Consider the following 19,190-nt stretch of genomic DNA (forward strand, 5'->3'; position numbering starts at 1 on the left):
GACATTAATGCAAGGGATGCAGACAACCAAGAGTAAATACATGCAAGCACATGAGGAAAACCAGGGAACCTGCAGAAAACCAAAGCAAGCACATGGAGAAAACCATTGATGAAATCCATGCAAGGAACCAGGATACTCGGAGGAAATCCATGCAAGCACATGGAGGAAACAAAGATACCCGGAGGAAATCCATGGATGCACAAGAAGGAAACCAGGGATGAAAACCATGCAAGGAACCCAGAAGAAAATCCACCGATGGACAGGAAGGGAAACCAAAGCAAACACAATGAGAAAACCAGGGATGAAATCAATGCTTGGAAACTGGATAACCCTGAGGAAATTCATGAATGCACAGGGAGGAAACCAATGCAAGCACAAAGAGAACAAGGAGGAAATCCACACAAGAAAATTGGCGTACCCGGAAGAAATGCACATGGAGGATTGCCAGGGTACCGTGGAAACCCTCACAAGCACATGGAGAAAAACAGAATACCAGGAAAAAAAGCCATGGTAGAACAAGGAGAATGCACAAACTCCATGCAGACTGTGTCCTGGTTGGGATTTAAACAGATGTTTGGAAAGTTCTGCCTCTGACTCAGCAGGGGTCATGCAGACCTCTGCAGAGAAACTACTGCTTCCAAAAAAAAAAGCAGCATGCTGGCAGAGGATAGGCTTCTCTGCTCAGGCTGTGGCTGTTTTAAGAAAAAAAAATAAAAAAACTGTAAGAATTTGCACACGCATTGTTTTAGAACACCTGGAAAAGTTTAATTGGGCTTCAAGGCTTCATACAAACTGGCCTTTGATTAGCACTCTTGCCTTGCACCTCTGGGGTTCTGGGTTCAATTTCCAAAAGAGACTCCATCTTTAGGTAATCTGTTTGGCTGGGTTTCCACTTCTCATATAAACACATTGTGGTGGGCTAATCAGCATCCAACAAAACTGGTCCCATTGCTACATCTGTAGGACTGTGGTGGGCCTAAGAGATTAGCAAAAATAGAGAAGAACTCAGAATTTTCTGAGTCTCTCCGATCTGCAGAGGATTGTGCAATCCGGGGGAATTGGGGATCAAGCATTGGATGGTTTTCAAAAACTCATCCTTATATTATATTTTACACTTCTTTGAATTCCGACTGATGTGAAAGGTGGTTGTACTCGGTTGAAGGACACAAATACACTAAAACTACATGTGGAGGTAATGATCAGCATCCTGCCTTTTCAAACTCCAAACTGATTTTTTAGATTGCTCCCAACTGGCTTTACTTACGTTCTTCTTGGACGTAGCCTCTGGTCGCTGTACGGGATCAAAGCCACCAGCTGATTTTCACGACCTATGGCAAAAGAAATGGTTAGAAAATGTAATAAAAGAAAACATTAAAGTGGAGTTCCACCCATAAATATAACATTACATCAGTAGTTTTAAAAAAAATGTCATTAGTCCTTTAAGAAATATTTTTTTTTTTTAGATGCCTTCAAAGTGTTGTTGCTAGGCGGAATAGTTAATCTTCCCACTTGCTGCACCTAGGTGCTTAATGCTTCCTAACCTACACCGCACAGACTCCTGGGAATGTAGTGGGTGTAACTTTCCAGGAGTCTGTGCACTCCCCAGTCTCGAAGAATCATGCGACTTGGACAGTAAAGGTGCTGAAACCTGATCTGAAACCTATTACACTGCTTGTGCAGCACTGAGCATGTGCGAGATCTGCAAGGCTGAAATCCAGGAAGTCATACAGTCTGGCTTCATGATGCCCACACTTAAGATGGCCCCAGTCAATTTCTATTTTCTAAAGTGTCTAAATGCTGTAACAACCTAACAAAACGGACCTTAGTTTACAGACTAACTTTACTAGAATACATTAAGCTTGTGTATTACAGGGGTATTTATATTTAAAAAGTGAAATTGTGGCCGGAACACCGCTTTAATAGAAAGGTAAGGCCAAGCCCATTTCAAGTTTAATTAAAATAAATCAGCACAAGGGAGGTTATTTACTAAACGTGTGATGTGTCCCATGTGCTGAAGGCTCCTGCTTTAGTAGAAAACTTCCTCCTCTGATCACCCCCCCACCCCAATAATCTTCCTGTCAAATGAATCAAGAGTGTCCCCAGCTATGGCTTCCCTATCCGCCTCCATTTATAGAAGCTGTACTATCGTTTCTATCAATGAAACCTGACCTATGAATGGAGGAGGGGCAGATGAATAAAAGGTTCACCTCCTCCCTTCATTGACCACATTTCAATCATAGAAGCTGTAGTACAACTTTGATGAATGGAGGAAAGGGCAGGCACAGTCGGCACTCTTCATGAAAACGTAGGTCCCTCGACTCTTAAAGCGGAGTTCCGGCCACACTTTCACTTTTTATATATAAATACCCCTGTAATACACAAGCTTAATGTATTCTAGTAAAGTTAGTCTGTAAACTAAGGTCCGTTTTGTTAGGTTGTTACAGCATTTAGACACGTTATAAAATAGAAATTGACGGGGGCCATCTTAAGTGTGGGCATCATGAAGCCAGACTGTATGACTTCCTGGATTTCAGCCTTGCAGATCTCGCACATGCTCAGTGCTGCACAAGCAATGTCAGATCAGGTTTCAGCACCTGTGCTGTCCAAGTCACAAGATTCTTTGAGACTGGGGAATGCACAGACTCCTGGAAAGTTACACCCACTACATTCCCAGGAGTCTGTGCGGTGTAGGTTAAGCACATAGGTGCAGGAAGAGGGAAGATTAACTATTCTGCCTAGCAACAACACTTTGAAGGCATCTAAAAAATAAAAATAAAAATTTGTAAAAGGACTAATGACATATTTTTAAAACTACTGATGTAATGTTATTTTTATGGGTGGAACTCCACTTTAATCTTCCAGGTCCCTTGACTCAGTTATTCTTCCATTGCGGCAGTGGTTAACCTGCCATATGCACTCATCAAGAGAGTGTTAACTGCGCACGCCCTTTCCGCCCCCCCCCCCCAACCTTCCATTCACTGAAGTTGTAATCCAGCTTCTATGAATAAAAGGTGATCTATAAATGGTGGAGGCAGACCTTTCATTCTTCCACCTGTCCTCCACTCATAGATGACGTTTCATTCATAGATGCTGTAGTACAACTTCTATGAATGGAGGAGGGGGACAGAAAGGGGGGGGGGTATAGTCGGCACTCTTGATGAGTGGATATGGTAGGTCCCTTGACTCGGTTAACCCCCGGTCACCATAATCTTGCAGTGTGGCCTGGGGTTACCAGAGTCAAGGGACCTGCCATATGCCCTCCACAAGATTGCCAACTATGCCCACCATTTCTGCCCCCCTCTTCTATTCACAGAAGTTGTACTACAGATTCTATGAATAAAACGTGATCTATGAGTGGAGGACAGGTGGAAGAATGAAAGGTCTGCCTCCACCATTTATAGATCACCTTTTATTCATAGAAGCTGGATTACAACTTCAGTGATCTGAGGAGGAAGATTTTAATTAGCGAAGGATCCTGCAGCACGTAGGACACATTGGATGGATAGTAAGCTGGGTCCCTTGTGCTGATTTTTTTTATTTCTTACTAAACGTAGGCTTTAACAAACCCATCTTATAAAACCACAATTGTTCATTGGTGTTAGTTATCGCACTGATCTCACATCTAAATGCTTTTGCTTTATTTTATTTCACCACAAGGCATCTGTTATCACATGCATTGTATAGGCAAACACACTTTAACAGGTTAGGCAGGACAGAGACAGATCAAAGGGCCCCAATTATATTGGATAAGAATTAATAATCTACTTGGTGTTTTTCTTTTTGGAGTGTTTGGAACCTGTGGGAGGGATAAACAGGAATCCTCTAGGTAAACTTTGATCTCAGTTTAGTTATGTCTGCATATCCTCGTTATCAGCAACCACATAGTACTGAGTCAACCTTTCTACAGGGAGGGGCCAGGAACCATCAACCAGCCAACCATTAGTGCTTGAAGGATTCCCAAGACAATGAGCCTGAAAAACACCCTGCGTTGTTACATTACAGCTCCACAGATTGCAAAATGTATACTAATGCATTAAATAAACAATGACTGACCATTCATGTTCCTGTTGAATAAGAAATGTGCCACCAATTTAAGGAGCCTTCTCCCCACTGGCCACCAATGTAAGGAGCCTTCTCCCCACTGGCCACCAATGTAAGGAGCCTTCTCCCCACTGGCCACCAATGTATGGAGCCTTCTCCCCACTGGCCACCAATGTATGGAGCCTTCTCCCCACTGGCCACCAATGTATGGAGCCTTCTCCCCACTGGCCACCAATGTATGGAGCCTTCTCCCCACTGGCCACCAATGTAAGGAGCCTTCTCCCCACTGGCCACCAATGTATGGAGCCTTCTCCCCACTGGCCACCAATGTATGGAGCCTTCTCCCCACTGGCCACCAATGTATGGAGCCTTCTCCCCACTGGCCACCAATGTAAGGAGCCTTCTCCCCACTGGCCACCAATGTAAGGAGCCTTCTCCCCACCAATGTAAGGAGCCTTCTCCCCACTGGCCACCAATGTATGGAGCCTTCTCCCCACTGGCCACCAATGTATGGAGCCTTCTCCCCACTGGCCACCAATGTAAGGAGCCTTCTCCCCACTGGCCACCAAAGTAAGGAGCCTTCTCCCCACCAATGTAAGGAGCCTTCTCCCCACTGGCCACCAATGTATGGAGCCTTCTCCCCACTGGCCACCAATGTATGGAGCCTTCTCCCCACTGGCCACCAATGTAAGGAGCCTTCTCCCCACTGGCCACCAATGTAAGGAGCCTTCTCCCCACTGGCCACCAATGTAAGGAGCCTTCTCCCCACTGGCCACCAATGTAAGGAGCCTTCTCCCCACTGGCCACCAATGTAAGGAGCCTTCTCCCCACTGGCCACCAATGTAAGGAGCCTTCTCCCCACCAATGTAAGGAGCCTTCTCCCCACTGGCCACCAATGTAAGGAGCCTTCTCCCCACTGGCCACCAATGTAAGGAGCCTTCTCCCCACTGGCCACCAACATTCAGGAGCCTTCTCCCCACTGGCCACCAACATTTAGGAGCCTTCTTCCCACTGGCCACCAACATTTAGGAGCTTTCTCCCCACTGATCACCAATGTAAGGAACATTCTTCCCACAGGCCACCAATGTAAGGAGCATTCTTCCCACTGACCACCAATGTAAGGAGCCTTCTTCTCACTGGCCACCAATGTCAACCAAAAATCCAGAAAAACGAATAAAACAAATACTATAAATTAGGTTGCAGTACAGTGGAGTAAAAAAGTATTTGATCCCCAAGCAAAACATGACTTTGTACTTGGTGGAGAAACTCTTGTTGACAAGCACAGAGGTAAGACATTTCTTGTAGTTGGTGATCAGGTTTTCACACATCTCAGGAGAGATTTTGGTCCACTCTTCTTTACAGAGCTTCTCTAAAAATTTAAAGGGTCAATAAAGGAAAAAATAAGTTTCTTTAAAATAACAAACATGTCATACTTACCTCCACTGTGCAGTTCGTTTTGCACAGAGTGGCCCCGATCCACGTCTTCTGGGGTCCCTCGGCGGCTGTCTCTGGTCCTCCCCGCAAGAACTCATCACATTCATGCGAGAGAGCTTGCATGGTGAGGAGTCCTTGCGGGCACGCTCCCGTGATACAGCGAGCGGCCATAGCCGCTCACTGTATCACTCGGCCCCGCCCCTTGGCGCGCCATGTCACTGGATGTGATTGACACCAGGGCCAGCCAATGGCTGCGCTGCTCTCAATCCATCCGCTCTAGACAATCAGGGGCCAGGCTGAGCGGCGAAGAAGATCTCGGGACCGAGCGGGGTCAGGTAAGTAAAACAGGGGCTCGGGGGGGCGGGGCCCACATCATCAGATTTTTTTTCACCTTAATGCATAGAGATTGCATTAAGGTGACATTTTTTTTCCTTTACAACTCCTTTTCAAGTTTCCAAGAGACAGCCAAGAAACCTTACTTTCAGCTCCCTCAATAACTTTTCTATAGGATTAAGGTCTGGAGACTAGGCCACTCCATGACCTTAATGTGAGTCTTCTCGAGTCACCCCATCCTTGCCTTGGTGGTATGTCTTGGGTCATTGTCATGCTGGAAGACCCATCCATGACCCATCTTTAGTGTTCTGGATGAAAGAAGGTTCTCATCCAAGATTTTACAATACATGGACCCTCAATGCGGCAAAGTCAATCTGTACCTTTAGCAGAGAAACAGCCCCAAAGCATAATGGGCCGGATTCAAGAAGCAATTGCGCCTGTGTAACCATAGGTTACACAGCGCAATTGCTTACTTGCCCCGGTGTAACGAGTGCTCCTGATTCAGGAACCTCGTTACGCCGACTGCAGCCTAAGATCTGCGCGGCATAAGGCTCCTTATGCCCGCATATCTTAGGCTGCATTCTTGCGATGGCCGCTAGGTGGCGTTCACGTTGTGCTCAGTGTATAGTATGCAAATTGCATACTAACACCGATTCACAACGTTCCGCGAGCCCTGCCCAAGGCTGCCCCCTATTAGCAGGGGCAGCCCATGTTACGTATACCCGTCGTTCCCGCGTTGTGGAATTGAATTTTACATACTTTGCGTAAGTGAATCGTGAATGGCGCTGGACGCCATTCACGTTTACTTTGAAGCAAATGACGTCCTTGCGACGTCATTTGCCGCAATGCACGTCGGGAAAGTTTCCCGACGGAGCATGCGTGCTACGATCGGCGCGGGAACGCGCCCAATTTAAATTATTCCCGCCCCCTACGGGATCATTTAAATTGCGTGCTCTAGCATTTTGCCGGCGCGCCCGCGCAATTCACGGAGCTTCTGCTCCGTTAATCAAGGGCAGCAGAGCAAATTTGCGGGGGCGCAGGGCAAAAACGTTGCCCTGCGCCTCTGTAAATAATGGGCAATTCTACCTGAATCCGGCCCAGTGTTTCCACCTCCGTGCTTGACTGTAGGGATGGTGATCTTAGGGTCATAGTCAGCATTTGTCTTCCTCCAAACACAACGATTTGAGATAATGTCGCAGAGCTAAATTTTGGTCTCATCTGACAACAGCACTTTTTCCCAATCCTTCTCTGAATCATTTAGATGTTCATTGGCATGACTGTACATACATACGCCTTTGAGGAGAGGGACTCGCCATGTTTGGAGAAAGAAGAATGCTGACTATGACCCTAAGAACACCATCTCTACAGTCATACACAGAGGTGGAAACATTGGGCCAGATTCACGGTACAAGTACGCCGGCGTATCTACTGATATGCCGGCGTACTTTCAAATTTGCCGCGTCGTATCTTTAGTTTGAATCCTCAAACCAAGATACGACGGCTTTTGGCTTTGATCCGACAGGCGTACGGCTTCGTACGCCTTCGGATCGTAGGTGTAATACTTCGGCGCCCGCTGGGTGGAGTTTGCGTTGTTTTCCGCGTCGGGTATGCTAATTAGCTTTTTACGGCGATCCACAAACGTACGCGTGGCCGCCGCATTCTCTTACGTCGTCGCTAGTCGGCTTTTCCCGGTGTATAGTTAAAGCTACTGTTTAGTGGCGTATAGATAGACTTGACATGTTAAAGTATGGCCGTCGTTCCCCGCAACAAATTGAAATATTTTTTTTTTGGCGCAAGTCGTCAGTGAATAGGAAAAGACGTAACTCACGTCGACGTTCAAAAAATCACGTCGGTGCGACGTAATTTCGTGCAAAGCACGGCGGGAAATTTCAAAACGGAGCATGCGCAGCACGTTTCGGGGCGGGAACGCGCCTAATTTAAATGATCCACGCCCCATTTGAATTAGGCGGGCTTGTGCCGGAGGGATTTACGCTATGCCGCCGCAACTTTACAGGCAAGTACTTTGTGAATCAAGCACTTGCCCGTAAAACTTGCGGCGGTGTAACGTAAATGCGATACGTTACGCCGCCGCGGATCTATGTGAATTTGGCCCATTGTGCTTTGGGGCCGTTTCTCTGTTAAAGGTACAGACTGACTTTGCCGCATTGAGGGGCCAATGGATGGGGCCATGTATTGTAAAATATTGGATGAGAAACTTCTTCCCTCAGCCAGAACACTGAAGATGGGTCGTGGATGGGTCTTCCAGCATGACATGTACCCAAAACACACAGCCAAGGCAACAAAGGAGTGGTTTAAGAAAAAGCAAATTAAGGTCATGGAGTGGCCTAGCCAGTCTCCAGACCTTAATCCTATAGAAAATGTATGGAGGGAGCTGAAACTTCGAGGAGCTTTCTCCCCACTGGCCACCAATGTAAGGAACCTTCTCCCCACTGCCAAACAACAGCCAATAAACCTTAAGGATTTAGAGAAGATCTGTAAAGAAGAGTGGACAAAAATCCCTCCTGAGATGTGTGAAAACCTGATCACCAACTACAAGAAACGTCTGACCTCTGTGCTTCCCAACAAGGGTTTCTCCACCAAGTACCAAGTCATTATTTGCTTGGAGATCAAATACTTATTTTACTCACTGCAACCCAATTTATAACATTTGTATCGTGTGTTTTTTTCTGGATTTTCGGTTGAATTTCTGTCTCTAGTATATAAAATACACCTATGATAAAAATGATAGACCCATTTCTTTTGTAAATGGGCAAACTTACAAAATCTGCAGGGGATCAAATAATTATTTTTCCCCACTGTATGTATACTGTTTGGCCTCTGGACCCATGTAACCATTTCTGCCTTTTTTCTTTCCTAAATAAAATTCTTATTGAAACAAAAAGGGATAAAAAAAAAATTGCCAACATATTAAAAGCTTACTTATTAAAGCACAACTGACAAATGGCGGGGAGAGGCACGAGGTGATATTTAGGTCAGCTAAGCCTGCCAAATAGGCCGTCTATAGACATTGTGTTCTGGCAACAAGTCCGACTTACTGAGTTTACAACAGAATTAAAGTTCTGATTTTTGATTAACCCTTTTCAGACCAGAGATATCCAAATTTAATAATATTACAGAAAGCAATTTGCTCAAAAAAAGTGTATACAGTGAGACATGATACAAAACATAGCGTGAAATAGATTTTGGGTTTTCACACACTTTAACCTGACAAGGCTTCAATGATGTACATTTATAAAGCCGGTAAAGTCACATTCAAACATAAATCGCTATGCTGAATGCGTTTTAGTAAACAAGGAATGATATTCCTGCAGGAAAAACGGTTATTTGTACCCAATTGTCAGTGGGGACTGATGCCGTCTGCGACTGTCAGGATAGAGAGCTACCAGCTTTGCAAGGCGTCAGCTGGCGACTCTCAATTGAAGAATTAACGTATCCATGCTGTAGAACATTATACAGAATTTGGGTGAGAAGAGGTTAAAGTGGATTTTCTTTTTTGATGTCAATACGTAGAGAATAAGATTTCCTATCATCTGTGCCCAGTCTTGCCACACAGAGTTAATCCAGCTCTGAGCAATCCTCTTTTTATTGTTCAGGGGGGGGGGGGGGAAAGACTTCCAGATAAAAACCAAAGTCATTACTTGAGTGACAGGTTATTTACATATCTCGTGCACTGCTTGCAGACATGCACAGCTTCTGTAAAAAGTGCTCAATTCACATCCCCCTCCCCTCTTCCCTCCAGCTCTATGTATATTCTGATGGCTGTTGCATTTTCTCATGGCACTGAACTGTCACTCACCCCATATTTTGAAAACATTTAATCAAAACACAGGGGAGGGGATGTGAATTGTGCACTTTTTTTCAGAAGAAAGGACTTTGTTTTTTATCTGGAAGTCTGTTGTATTTCACTGAACAATAAAAGAGGATTGCTCAGAGCTGGATTAACTCTGTGTGGCAAGACTGGGCACAAATGATAGGAAATCTTATTCTCTGCATTGTGACATCCACTTTAAAGTGGAGGTCCACCCATAAATATAACATTACATCAGTAGTTTTAAAAAAAATGTCATTAGTCCTTTAAGAATTTTTTTTTTTTTTTTTAGATGCCTTCAAAGTGTTGTTGCTAGGCAGAATAGTTAATCTTCCCTCTTCCTGCACCTAGGTGCTTAACCTACACCGCTCAGACTCCAGGGAATGTAGTGGGTGTAACTTTCCAGGAGTCTGTGCACTCCCCAGTCTCGAAGAATCATGTGACTTGGACAGTACAGGTGCTGAAACCTGATCTTGTGCAGCACCAGGAAGTCAGTCTGGCTTCATGATGCCCACACTTAAGATGGTCCCAGTCAATTTCTATTTTATAAAGTGTCTAAATGCTGTAACAACCTAACAAAACGGATCTTAGTTTACAGACTAACTTTACTAGAATACATTAAGCTTGTGTATTACAGGGGTATTTATATTTAAAAAGTGAAATTGTGGCCGGAACTCCGCTTTAAAGCCTGAATGGGCAAAGCGACAGATTTTCTTTCTAAAGAAATACAAATTTGAGCTTTAAATAACAAGGAAGGTTCTGCTAATGAGTTCTCACCTCTGGGGATGCGTCCCGTCCCTTGGCACGTGGCGCAGGTCACGCTGTCTTTCCCTGTGAACTCCACATAGGGGAAATGGGACACGTCACCGTTCCTTCCTTCCTCATGGGCCTCCGAGTTCACGAGCGCGCTAGTGTCTTCTGATGGTGCGCCGCCTTCATTCAGAGCCTCCTTTCCACCGTGCGGCGGCATCTGAGAGTACGATTTTCCCATTACTCTTCCTAGAGGGCGGGAGAGGAGGAAACGTCTTCAAGTAAATCAACTATATTCAAATGTACAGAATGTCCGTGAATTTAAAAAAAATCTATTTGTTGTATAAGCAGCCTTTAAAAAAAGGTCTAATGCCATTCGTTTTTTTTTATCCCATCTAAGGCCCCTTTCACACTGCCGTGACTTGAAAGTCACACAATTTTGCTGCAGCGATTTCAGGGAATATAGAAAAACAAAGCTGCCCACATTAAATTAACACTGTTGAAATGAATTAGTCCATAAATAGAGATCTTCAGCATAAAACGATAAATATGGGTCCTCTATTGGATACACTCATGCAGCTACGCCACACCACCAAAGTGACAGGTAAACCATATATCTGAAGTGATCCCTCCACCGATAAATAAGGCCGCTTACCAGAGGGCAAGCAAACTGTGCGTTTGGCTATAACCCAGCCGCGGCCTTTAATTCACAGGATCCCAGGGGAGAACCCGCTCTTGGGAACTCTGTGTGTAACACTCTCCAAGATGCCCAATAATAGAATGAAAAAAGGGGTGCACCATAGCGTAATTCCGTTAGGTAAAATACATTTATTAAAAGTACAGGGGAAATATACTCACAAACATTGCAGTAAAATCAGCGTGTAATCAAGAAAATGCCGGCCGGCAAGTACAAGGAGCCCTTCCTCCTCAACGTGGTGACGTCACTGCGCGTCCTTCCAGCCGCGTTTCGTCATCAAAAAGACGTTCTCAAAAAGACATTCCCTACCCCCATTGAGAAAGTCTTTTTGATGACTAAACGCGTCTGGGAGGACGCGCAGTGACGTCACCACGTTGAGGAGGAAGGGCTCCTTGTACTTGCCGGCCGGCATTTTCTTGATTACACGCCGATTTTACTGCAATGTTTGTGAGTACATTTTCCCTGTACTTTTAATAAATGTATTTTACCTAACGGAATTACGCTATGGTGCACCCCTTTTTTCATTCTATTATTGGGCATCTCGGAGAGTGTTACACACCGAGTTCCCAAGAGCTGGTTCTCCCCTGGGATCCTGTGAATTAAAGGCCGCGGTTGGGTTATAGCCAAACGCACAGTTTGCTTGCCCTCTGGTAAGCGGCCTTATTGATCGGTGGAGGGATCACTTCAGATATATGGTTTACCTGTCACTTTGGTGGTGTGGCGTAGCTGCATGAGTGTATCCAATAGAGCAGTGGTCATCAACCCTGTCCTGCAGGGCCCACTAACAGGCCAGGTTTTATGTATTACCTTGGGGAAATGCAGTCTAGAATACTGCAATCACTGAGGAGCAAATGATATCAGCTGTGATGTATTTCAGTTATCTTGCAAACCTGGCCTGTTAAGTGGGCCCTGCAGGACAGGGTTGGTGACCACTGCAATAGAGGACCCATATTTATCGTTTTATGCTGAAGATCTCTATTTATGGACTAATTCATTTTAACAGTGTCTATATATGGACTATTTCATTTCAACAGTATTTATTTAATGTGGCGCAGCTTTGTTTTTTCTATGTTCTGTTTGTGTATCGCACGCTTGCTGCAGCCTCTCATTTTTTAGTTTAGAATTGTGGATTAGCGCAGTATTTTTTTGTTTTTTCTTTGATTTTATATATATATATATATATATATATATATATATATATATATATATATATATATATATATATATATATATATATATATATATATACATACACACACACACACATACATACACACACACACATAAATAAATATAATATATATATATTTTATTATTATTTCATTGTGTATACTGGGTATAGGGATCTGCTGCCCTTTAGTTCTCCATACTACTATCGATATTTTGCTGTGCTATACAACCTCAGATGTCACACGAATAATTAAAATTGCTCCATTCAGCGGTTTTGCTGCTATAAAAAAAAAATGAATTGCAGTCAGTGAAATCTGTCACAGTGAATCCACAGCATCTCCTTACATGAACACATTGGAGGACATGCTGGGGGGGGAGGTCATGCTACCGAACACAATGGTGATTCATTATAAAGAATGGGCTAGATTCAGGTATGTTGGCGTAATTTTGAGGCTGCGTAGCATATTGCATATACGCTACGCCGCCGTAAGTCAGAGAGGCAAGTGCTGTATTCACAAAGCACTTGCCTCCTAAGTTACGGCGGCGTAGCGTAAATGTGCCGGCCTAAGCGCGCCTAATTCAAATGTGGAACAGGGGGGCGTGTTTTATGTAAATGGATGGTGACCCGACGTGATTAAAGTTTTTCACGAACGGCGCATGCGCCGTCCGTGGACATATCCCAGTGTGCATTGCTCCAAAGTACGCCGCAAGGACGTATTGGTTTCGACGTGAACGTAAATTACGTCCAGCCCCATTCACGGACCACTTACGCAAACAACGTAAAATTTTCAAATTTCGACGCGGGAACGACGGCCATACTTAACATTGGCTAGGCCAGCTATTTGTTCGACTAACTTTACGCCGGAAAAAGCCTTACGTAAACGATGTAAAAAAATGCGCCGTGAGCACGTACATTTCTGAATCGGCGTATCTAGCTCATTTGCATATTCTACTTCGAACTCAACGGAAGCGCCACCTAGCGGCCTGCGTAAATATGCATCCTAAGATACGACGGCGTAGGAGATTTACGCCACTCGTATCTTAGCCTAATTTAAGCGTATCTGGTTTTCAGAATACGCTTAAATTTACGACGGTGTAAATTCAGAGTTACAACGGCGTATCTACTGATACGCCAATGTAACTGTACCTGAATCTAGCCCAATGTATAGAACATTTACTCCTGCTTCGGGATAAAAAGAGACCCTGTTTAACAAAAACCTTTCCATACATTTATGGGTCCTTGCCATGGCTGTGTATAATATATATATATATATATATATATATATATATATATATATATATATATATATATATATATGAATATAAAAAAAAAACGTAAATGTATTTTATTGGGATTTTATGTGGTAGACCAACACAAAGTGGCACATAATTGTGAGGTTTTTACAAATAAATATGTGAAAAGTGTGGGGGGTGCATTTGTATGGCGCCCCCTGGAGTCAATACTTTGTAGAACCTCCTTTCTCTGTAATTACAGCTGCAAGTCTTTTTGGGGGTGTCTCTACCAGATTTGCACATCTAGAGAGGGACATTTTTGCAAAATATCTCAAGTTCTGTCAGATTGGATGGAGAGCGTCTGTGATCAGCAATTTAAGTCTTGCCACAGATTCTCAATTGGATTTAGGTCTGGACTGTGACTGGACCATTCTAACACATGAACATGCTTTGATCTAAACCATTCCATTGTAGCTCTGGCTGTATGTTTAAGGTTGTTTTTCTGCTGGAAGGTGAACCTCCACCCCAGTCTCAAGTCTTTTGCAGAATCTAAACAGGGTTTCTTCTAAGATTGCCCTGTATTTGACTCCATCCATCTTCCCATCAACTCTGACCAGCTTCCCTGTCCCTGCTGAAGAAAACCATCCCCTCTACATGATGCTGCCACCACCATGTTTCACAGTGGGGATGGTGTGTTCAGGGTGATGTGCAGTGTTTTCTGCCATACATAGCGTTTTGCTTTTAGGCCAAAAAGTTACATTTTGGTCTCATCTGACCAGAGCACCTTCTTCCTCATGTTTGCTGTGTCCCCCACATGGCTTCTTGCAAACAGGACTTCTTATGACTTTCTATCACCAATGTCTTTCTTGTCACTCTTCCATAAAGGTCAGATTTGTGGAGAGACCACTAATAGTTGTCCTGTGGACAGATTCTCCCCCCTGAGCTGTGGATCTCTGCAGCTCCTCCAGAGTTACCATGGGCCTCTTCCAGACGACATCTAGTGCGGAAAAAAACCTCATCTAGGACCACTATAAAGGATTTTACATGCCGGATCTCCATTACTTATTATGTAAGTGGATGTTGTCACCTATTGCTAATTAAAGCTACTTTGTCCTTAACCTGGAGGCGCCTTTTCTTTTTCTCTTTACCATGGGCCTCTTGGCTGCTTCTCTGATGAATGCTCTCCTTGCCCGGCCTGGTCAGTTTAGGTGGACGGCCATGTCTTGGTAGGTTTGTAGTTGTACCATACTCTTTCTATTTTCAGATGATGGATTGAACAGAGCTCTGCGAGATGTTCAAGGCTTGGGATAATTGTTTTATAACCTATCCCGGCTTTAAAGGGGTTGTAAAGGTACAATTTGTTTTCCCTAAATAGCTTCCTTTACCTTAGTGCAGTCCTCCTTCACTTACCTCATCCTTCCATTTTGCTTTTAAATGTCCTTATTTCTTCTGAGAAATCCTCACTTCCTGTTCTTCTGTCTGTAACTCCACACAGTAATGCGAGGCTTTCTCCCTGGTGTGGAGTGTCGTGCTCGCCCCCTCCCTTGGACTACAGGAGAGTCAGGACGCTCTCTACATTGCAGATAAAGAAAGGAGCTGTGTGTTAGTGGGCGTCCTGACTCTCCTGTAGTTCAAGGGAGGGGGCGAGCACGACACTCCACACCAGGGAGAAAGCCTCGCATTACTGTGTGGAGTTACAGACAGAAGAACAGGAAGTGAGGATTTCTCAGAATAAATAAGGACATTTAAAAGCAAAATGGAAGGATACGGTAAGTGAAGGAGGACTGCACTAAGGTAAAGGAAGCTATTCAGGAAAACAAAAATTGTACCTTTACAACGCCTTTAATCTTCTCCACAACTTTATCCCTGACCTGTCTGGTGTGCTCCTTGGCCTACATGATGTTGTTTGTTCACCAAGGTTCTCTACCAAAAATCTGAGGACTTCACAGAACAGCTGTATTTCTACTGAGATTAAATTACACACAGGTGGACTCTATTTACTGAGGAAGTCAATTGTTTCATCTAGATTTTAGTTACCAGGCACCACGCTGGTTCCGGGCGCACTTTCGCTGACGTCATTCACGAGTCCAGCGTTCCACACTGGATCGACACAGCATGGCTGCTTCCTCCCTGGTTCTTTCCCCGCGGCTTCCCTCTGCTGGGCAGCTGGGACCCCTGACACCCTCCTGCAGATTGGAGCACGTTGGGACTCTAAGATGCTGCATTCCTCTCATCATACGATGAGCCGATTCTTTTCTTTCTTCTAGTAAGCGTTTTTAATCTCCTAGCTATTAATGTTAAAGCGGAGCTCCACCCTAAAGTGGAACTCCCGCTGATCGGAACCCTTCCCCCTCCGGTGTCACCTTTGACACCTTTCAGGGGGGAGGGGGTGCAGATACCTGTCCACACAGTCTCGAGCAGACTGCGGGCATTACGTCACCTCCCATCCCCCGTTGTGTTCTGGGAACACTCGGCTCCCAGTACACAGCGGGAGCCAATCGGCAGGCATAGCGCGACTTGCGCATGCGCCGTAAAGGAACCGGGCAGTGAAGCCGGAGCGCTTCACTTCCTGGTTCCCTCACCGAGGATGGCGGTAGGGGCAGCAGAGTGACGAGCGATCGCTCGTCCTCTGCTGCGGACGGCGCTGGACTCCAGGACAGGTAAGTGTCCTAATATAAAAAGTCAGCAGCTGCAGTATTTGTAGCTGCTGACTTAATTCGCACTGCGCAATGCCGCCAAACCATGTGCGTCTTTTAGGCATTGCGGTGCGGCTCAGGTGCGAATTCAAGCCCATTATCTTCTATGGGTACGCAGCTGATTCGCAGATGTGTTCAGTTCTCTTCAGGAATTTCTCTCATTCAGCTCAATACACTTCTCCCCCACTCTCCTCTCACCCGTAACTTCTCCCAGGTCTCCAAATTCGCATCTAAAATGTTGCTAATCTTCTGAACACTTCTCTTATCTCTCTGCAGAGATAAGAGAGCTGAAATTCGCACCGCACTAGTGTGATTCCGGCCTAAAGGTTTTTCTAGACTCAGGAGGCGCCTTTTTTTTATGTTTTTACCGTTTTAGAGTCCTTGCTTTCCTCTTGGATTGGTGTCTTGAACCTGCCGCCATAAACCTGTTTTTGCATTAACTGTCTCATTGGGAACACTTCCTGTTATCCAGAAGCGCCCTTCTTTTATCTCATCCGTATGGAAAATGATGTACACAATTGCCCCGCTCAGCGCTCTTGCTGCAAAAATAAAGAAATAATTGCCGTCATTGAAATCTGTCACAATGAATCCAGCGATTTGTAGCTCCAGAATTACCAGCTGCAGACTCTACTCGGGTTATCCAGTGCAGACGCCGGGGATAATGGTGCGTCAGCTATCTGTAGCGGTCTGGCCCATGACAGTGGCGGCTCTGCAGCCAGCAGCACATCGCTAGAAGAAATAATTAGAGAGATTTGCAGCCGCCGTAAGATTGCTGGGTGACGCGGCCCCCGGAGGGCGGCCTGTTCTGTGGAATGACAGCAGCTGTGTTTACAGGTTTCCTTGTTTTCACAATTGTTATGTGATCAGACATTGGAAGACATTGTAGGGAGGATTCCGGGGGATCCCATCACATAGATTGGATACAACATTCCAGTCTACTGTGCTGAAGACCCCAGAACATTCATTCCAATGACAATCTTCCCATAAGATAATATGTGCATTTAACCACTTGTCCACCGGGCCTATTTTGGCATTTCTCTCCTTCATGTAAAAATCACAATTTATTTGCTAGAAAATTAATCAGAACCCCCAAACATTATATATATTTTTTTTAGAAGACACCCTAGGGAATAAAATGGCGGTCATTGCAACTTTTTTCCTCTCTCACAGTATTTGCACAATAATTTTTCAAACGCCTTTTTTTGGGGGAAAAAAAAAACGGTTTCATGAATTAAAAAAAATAACAAAACAGTAAAGTTAGCCCAATTTTTTAGTATATTGTGAAAGATGATGTTACGCCGAGTAAATAGATACCTAACATGTCACGCTTTAAAATTGCGCACACTCATGGAATGGCGCCAAACTTCGGTACTTAAAGCGGGGGTTCACCCGAACATACAACTTTTTACCCTTAGATTCCTGCTCATTTAGTCAAGGGGAATCGGCTGTTTTTTTTTTAAATCGAAGCTGTACTTACCATTTTAGAGAGCGATTTTCTCCGCCACTTCCGGGTATGGGCTGCGGGACTGGGCGTTCCTTCTTGATTGACAGTCTTCCGACAGGCTTCCGACGGTCGCATCCATCGCGTCACGATTTTCCGAAAGTAGCCGAACGCCGGTGCGCAGGCGCAGTATAGAGCCGCACCGACGTTCGGCTTCTTTCGGCTACTCGTGACGCGATGGATGCGACCGTCGGAAGCCTGTCAATCAAGAAGGAACGCCCAGTCTTATACCCGGAAGCGGCGGAGAAGATCGCTCTCTACAACGGTAAGTATTGCTCGGATTTTAAAACAACTAGCCGATTCCCCTAGACTAAATGAGCATCCATCTAATGGTAAAAATACATTTATGGGTGAACTCCCGCTTTAAAAATCTCCATAGGTGACGCTTTAACATTTTTTACAGGTTACTATTTTCAAGTTACAGAGGAGGTCTAGTGCTAGAATTGTTGCACACGCTCTAACGCAACGGCGAAGACGATATCTCACATGTGGCGTTTGAACGGCGTTTACATATGTGGGCGGGACCTGCATGCGTGTTCGCTTCTGCGCGCGAGATAACGGGGACAGGGGCGTTTTGAAAAAATAAATAAAAAAATGTAATTTTATTTTACTTAATTTTTTTGTATTTTTACACTTTTTTTTTACATTTTTTTTTTTGATCACTTTTATTTCCTATTACAATGTAAACATCCCTTGTAATAGGAATCAGTGTGACAGGTCCTCTTTATGGAGAGATGTGGGGTCAATAAGTCCCCACATCTCTCCTCCAGGCTTACAAAGATGAAATCGGTGAAAAAAAAATTCACCGATCACATGCTGACAGCCGCGATTGCGGCTTTGTTTACTTCCGGGTACCGGGCGTTGCGCCCGGGCCTCCGACATTCACAGACATGACTAGGCATGATGGGAATTGTAGTTCCTGAACAACTGGAGGGCCGTAGTTTAAAGACCCCTGTTCTAGTTCCATCCCATAGTGCCCCCCCAAGCTCCCATTGTGGGCCACATTCCCCTTTAACTTTCTACAAAGCCCCCAGACCCCATATCCTCTCACAGGGCGCCTAGCTAAGAGTAGCAAGACTAAAGCCTTTTCTTACAAAGAAAAACACCCAAGCCTGGATACATTTTGCAAAAAACACATCTGAAGTCTCCCAAATGTATGCAGGAAAATGTTATGGTCTGATGAAACCAAGGTTGAACTTTTTGGTTATTCCAAAAGATGTTTGCCACAAAAACATCACTGCACAATCACATCACCAAAAGAACACCATACACACTGTGAAGCATGGTGGTGGCAGCATCAAACTTTGGGGCTGTTTTTCTTCAGCTGGAACAGCTTTACAGGACAGAAACCTGACATTTTAACAGAGTTGTGTAGAATTTTTATGAGAGAGAGAGAGAAAGATGTAATATATTTCTCTATGTATACACACACATATATAGGCCATTTTTTGCGATACGGCACTGCATCGCTTTAACTGACAATTGCGCGGTCGTGCGGCTCTGTAC

At 44.7% G+C, this 19,190-nt stretch overlaps 1 protein-coding gene across 1 annotated transcript in view; it reads right to left on the reverse strand.

The window, feature by feature from the left end:
• TMEM106B (transmembrane protein 106B) overlaps nt 1–19,190 on the reverse strand; it is a 42,258-nt gene that overhangs the window by 20,803 nt on the left and 2,265 nt on the right. Inside the window, exons 2-3 of the mRNA XM_040352266.1 lie at nt 10,415–10,636; nt 1,265–1,328 (exon numbers count right to left, since the gene is read on the reverse strand). Of these exons, the coding sequence (XP_040208200.1) occupies nt 1,265–1,328; nt 10,415–10,628 (278 nt within the window). The 5' untranslated portion in view covers nt 10,629–10,636. The remainder of the gene's footprint in view (nt 1–1,264; nt 1,329–10,414; nt 10,637–19,190) is intronic.

This window comes from Rana temporaria, chromosome 5 (genome assembly GCF_905171775.1).
Source record: "Rana temporaria chromosome 5, aRanTem1.1, whole genome shotgun sequence".
Lineage (NCBI taxonomy): Eukaryota > Metazoa > Chordata > Amphibia > Anura > Ranidae > Rana > Rana temporaria.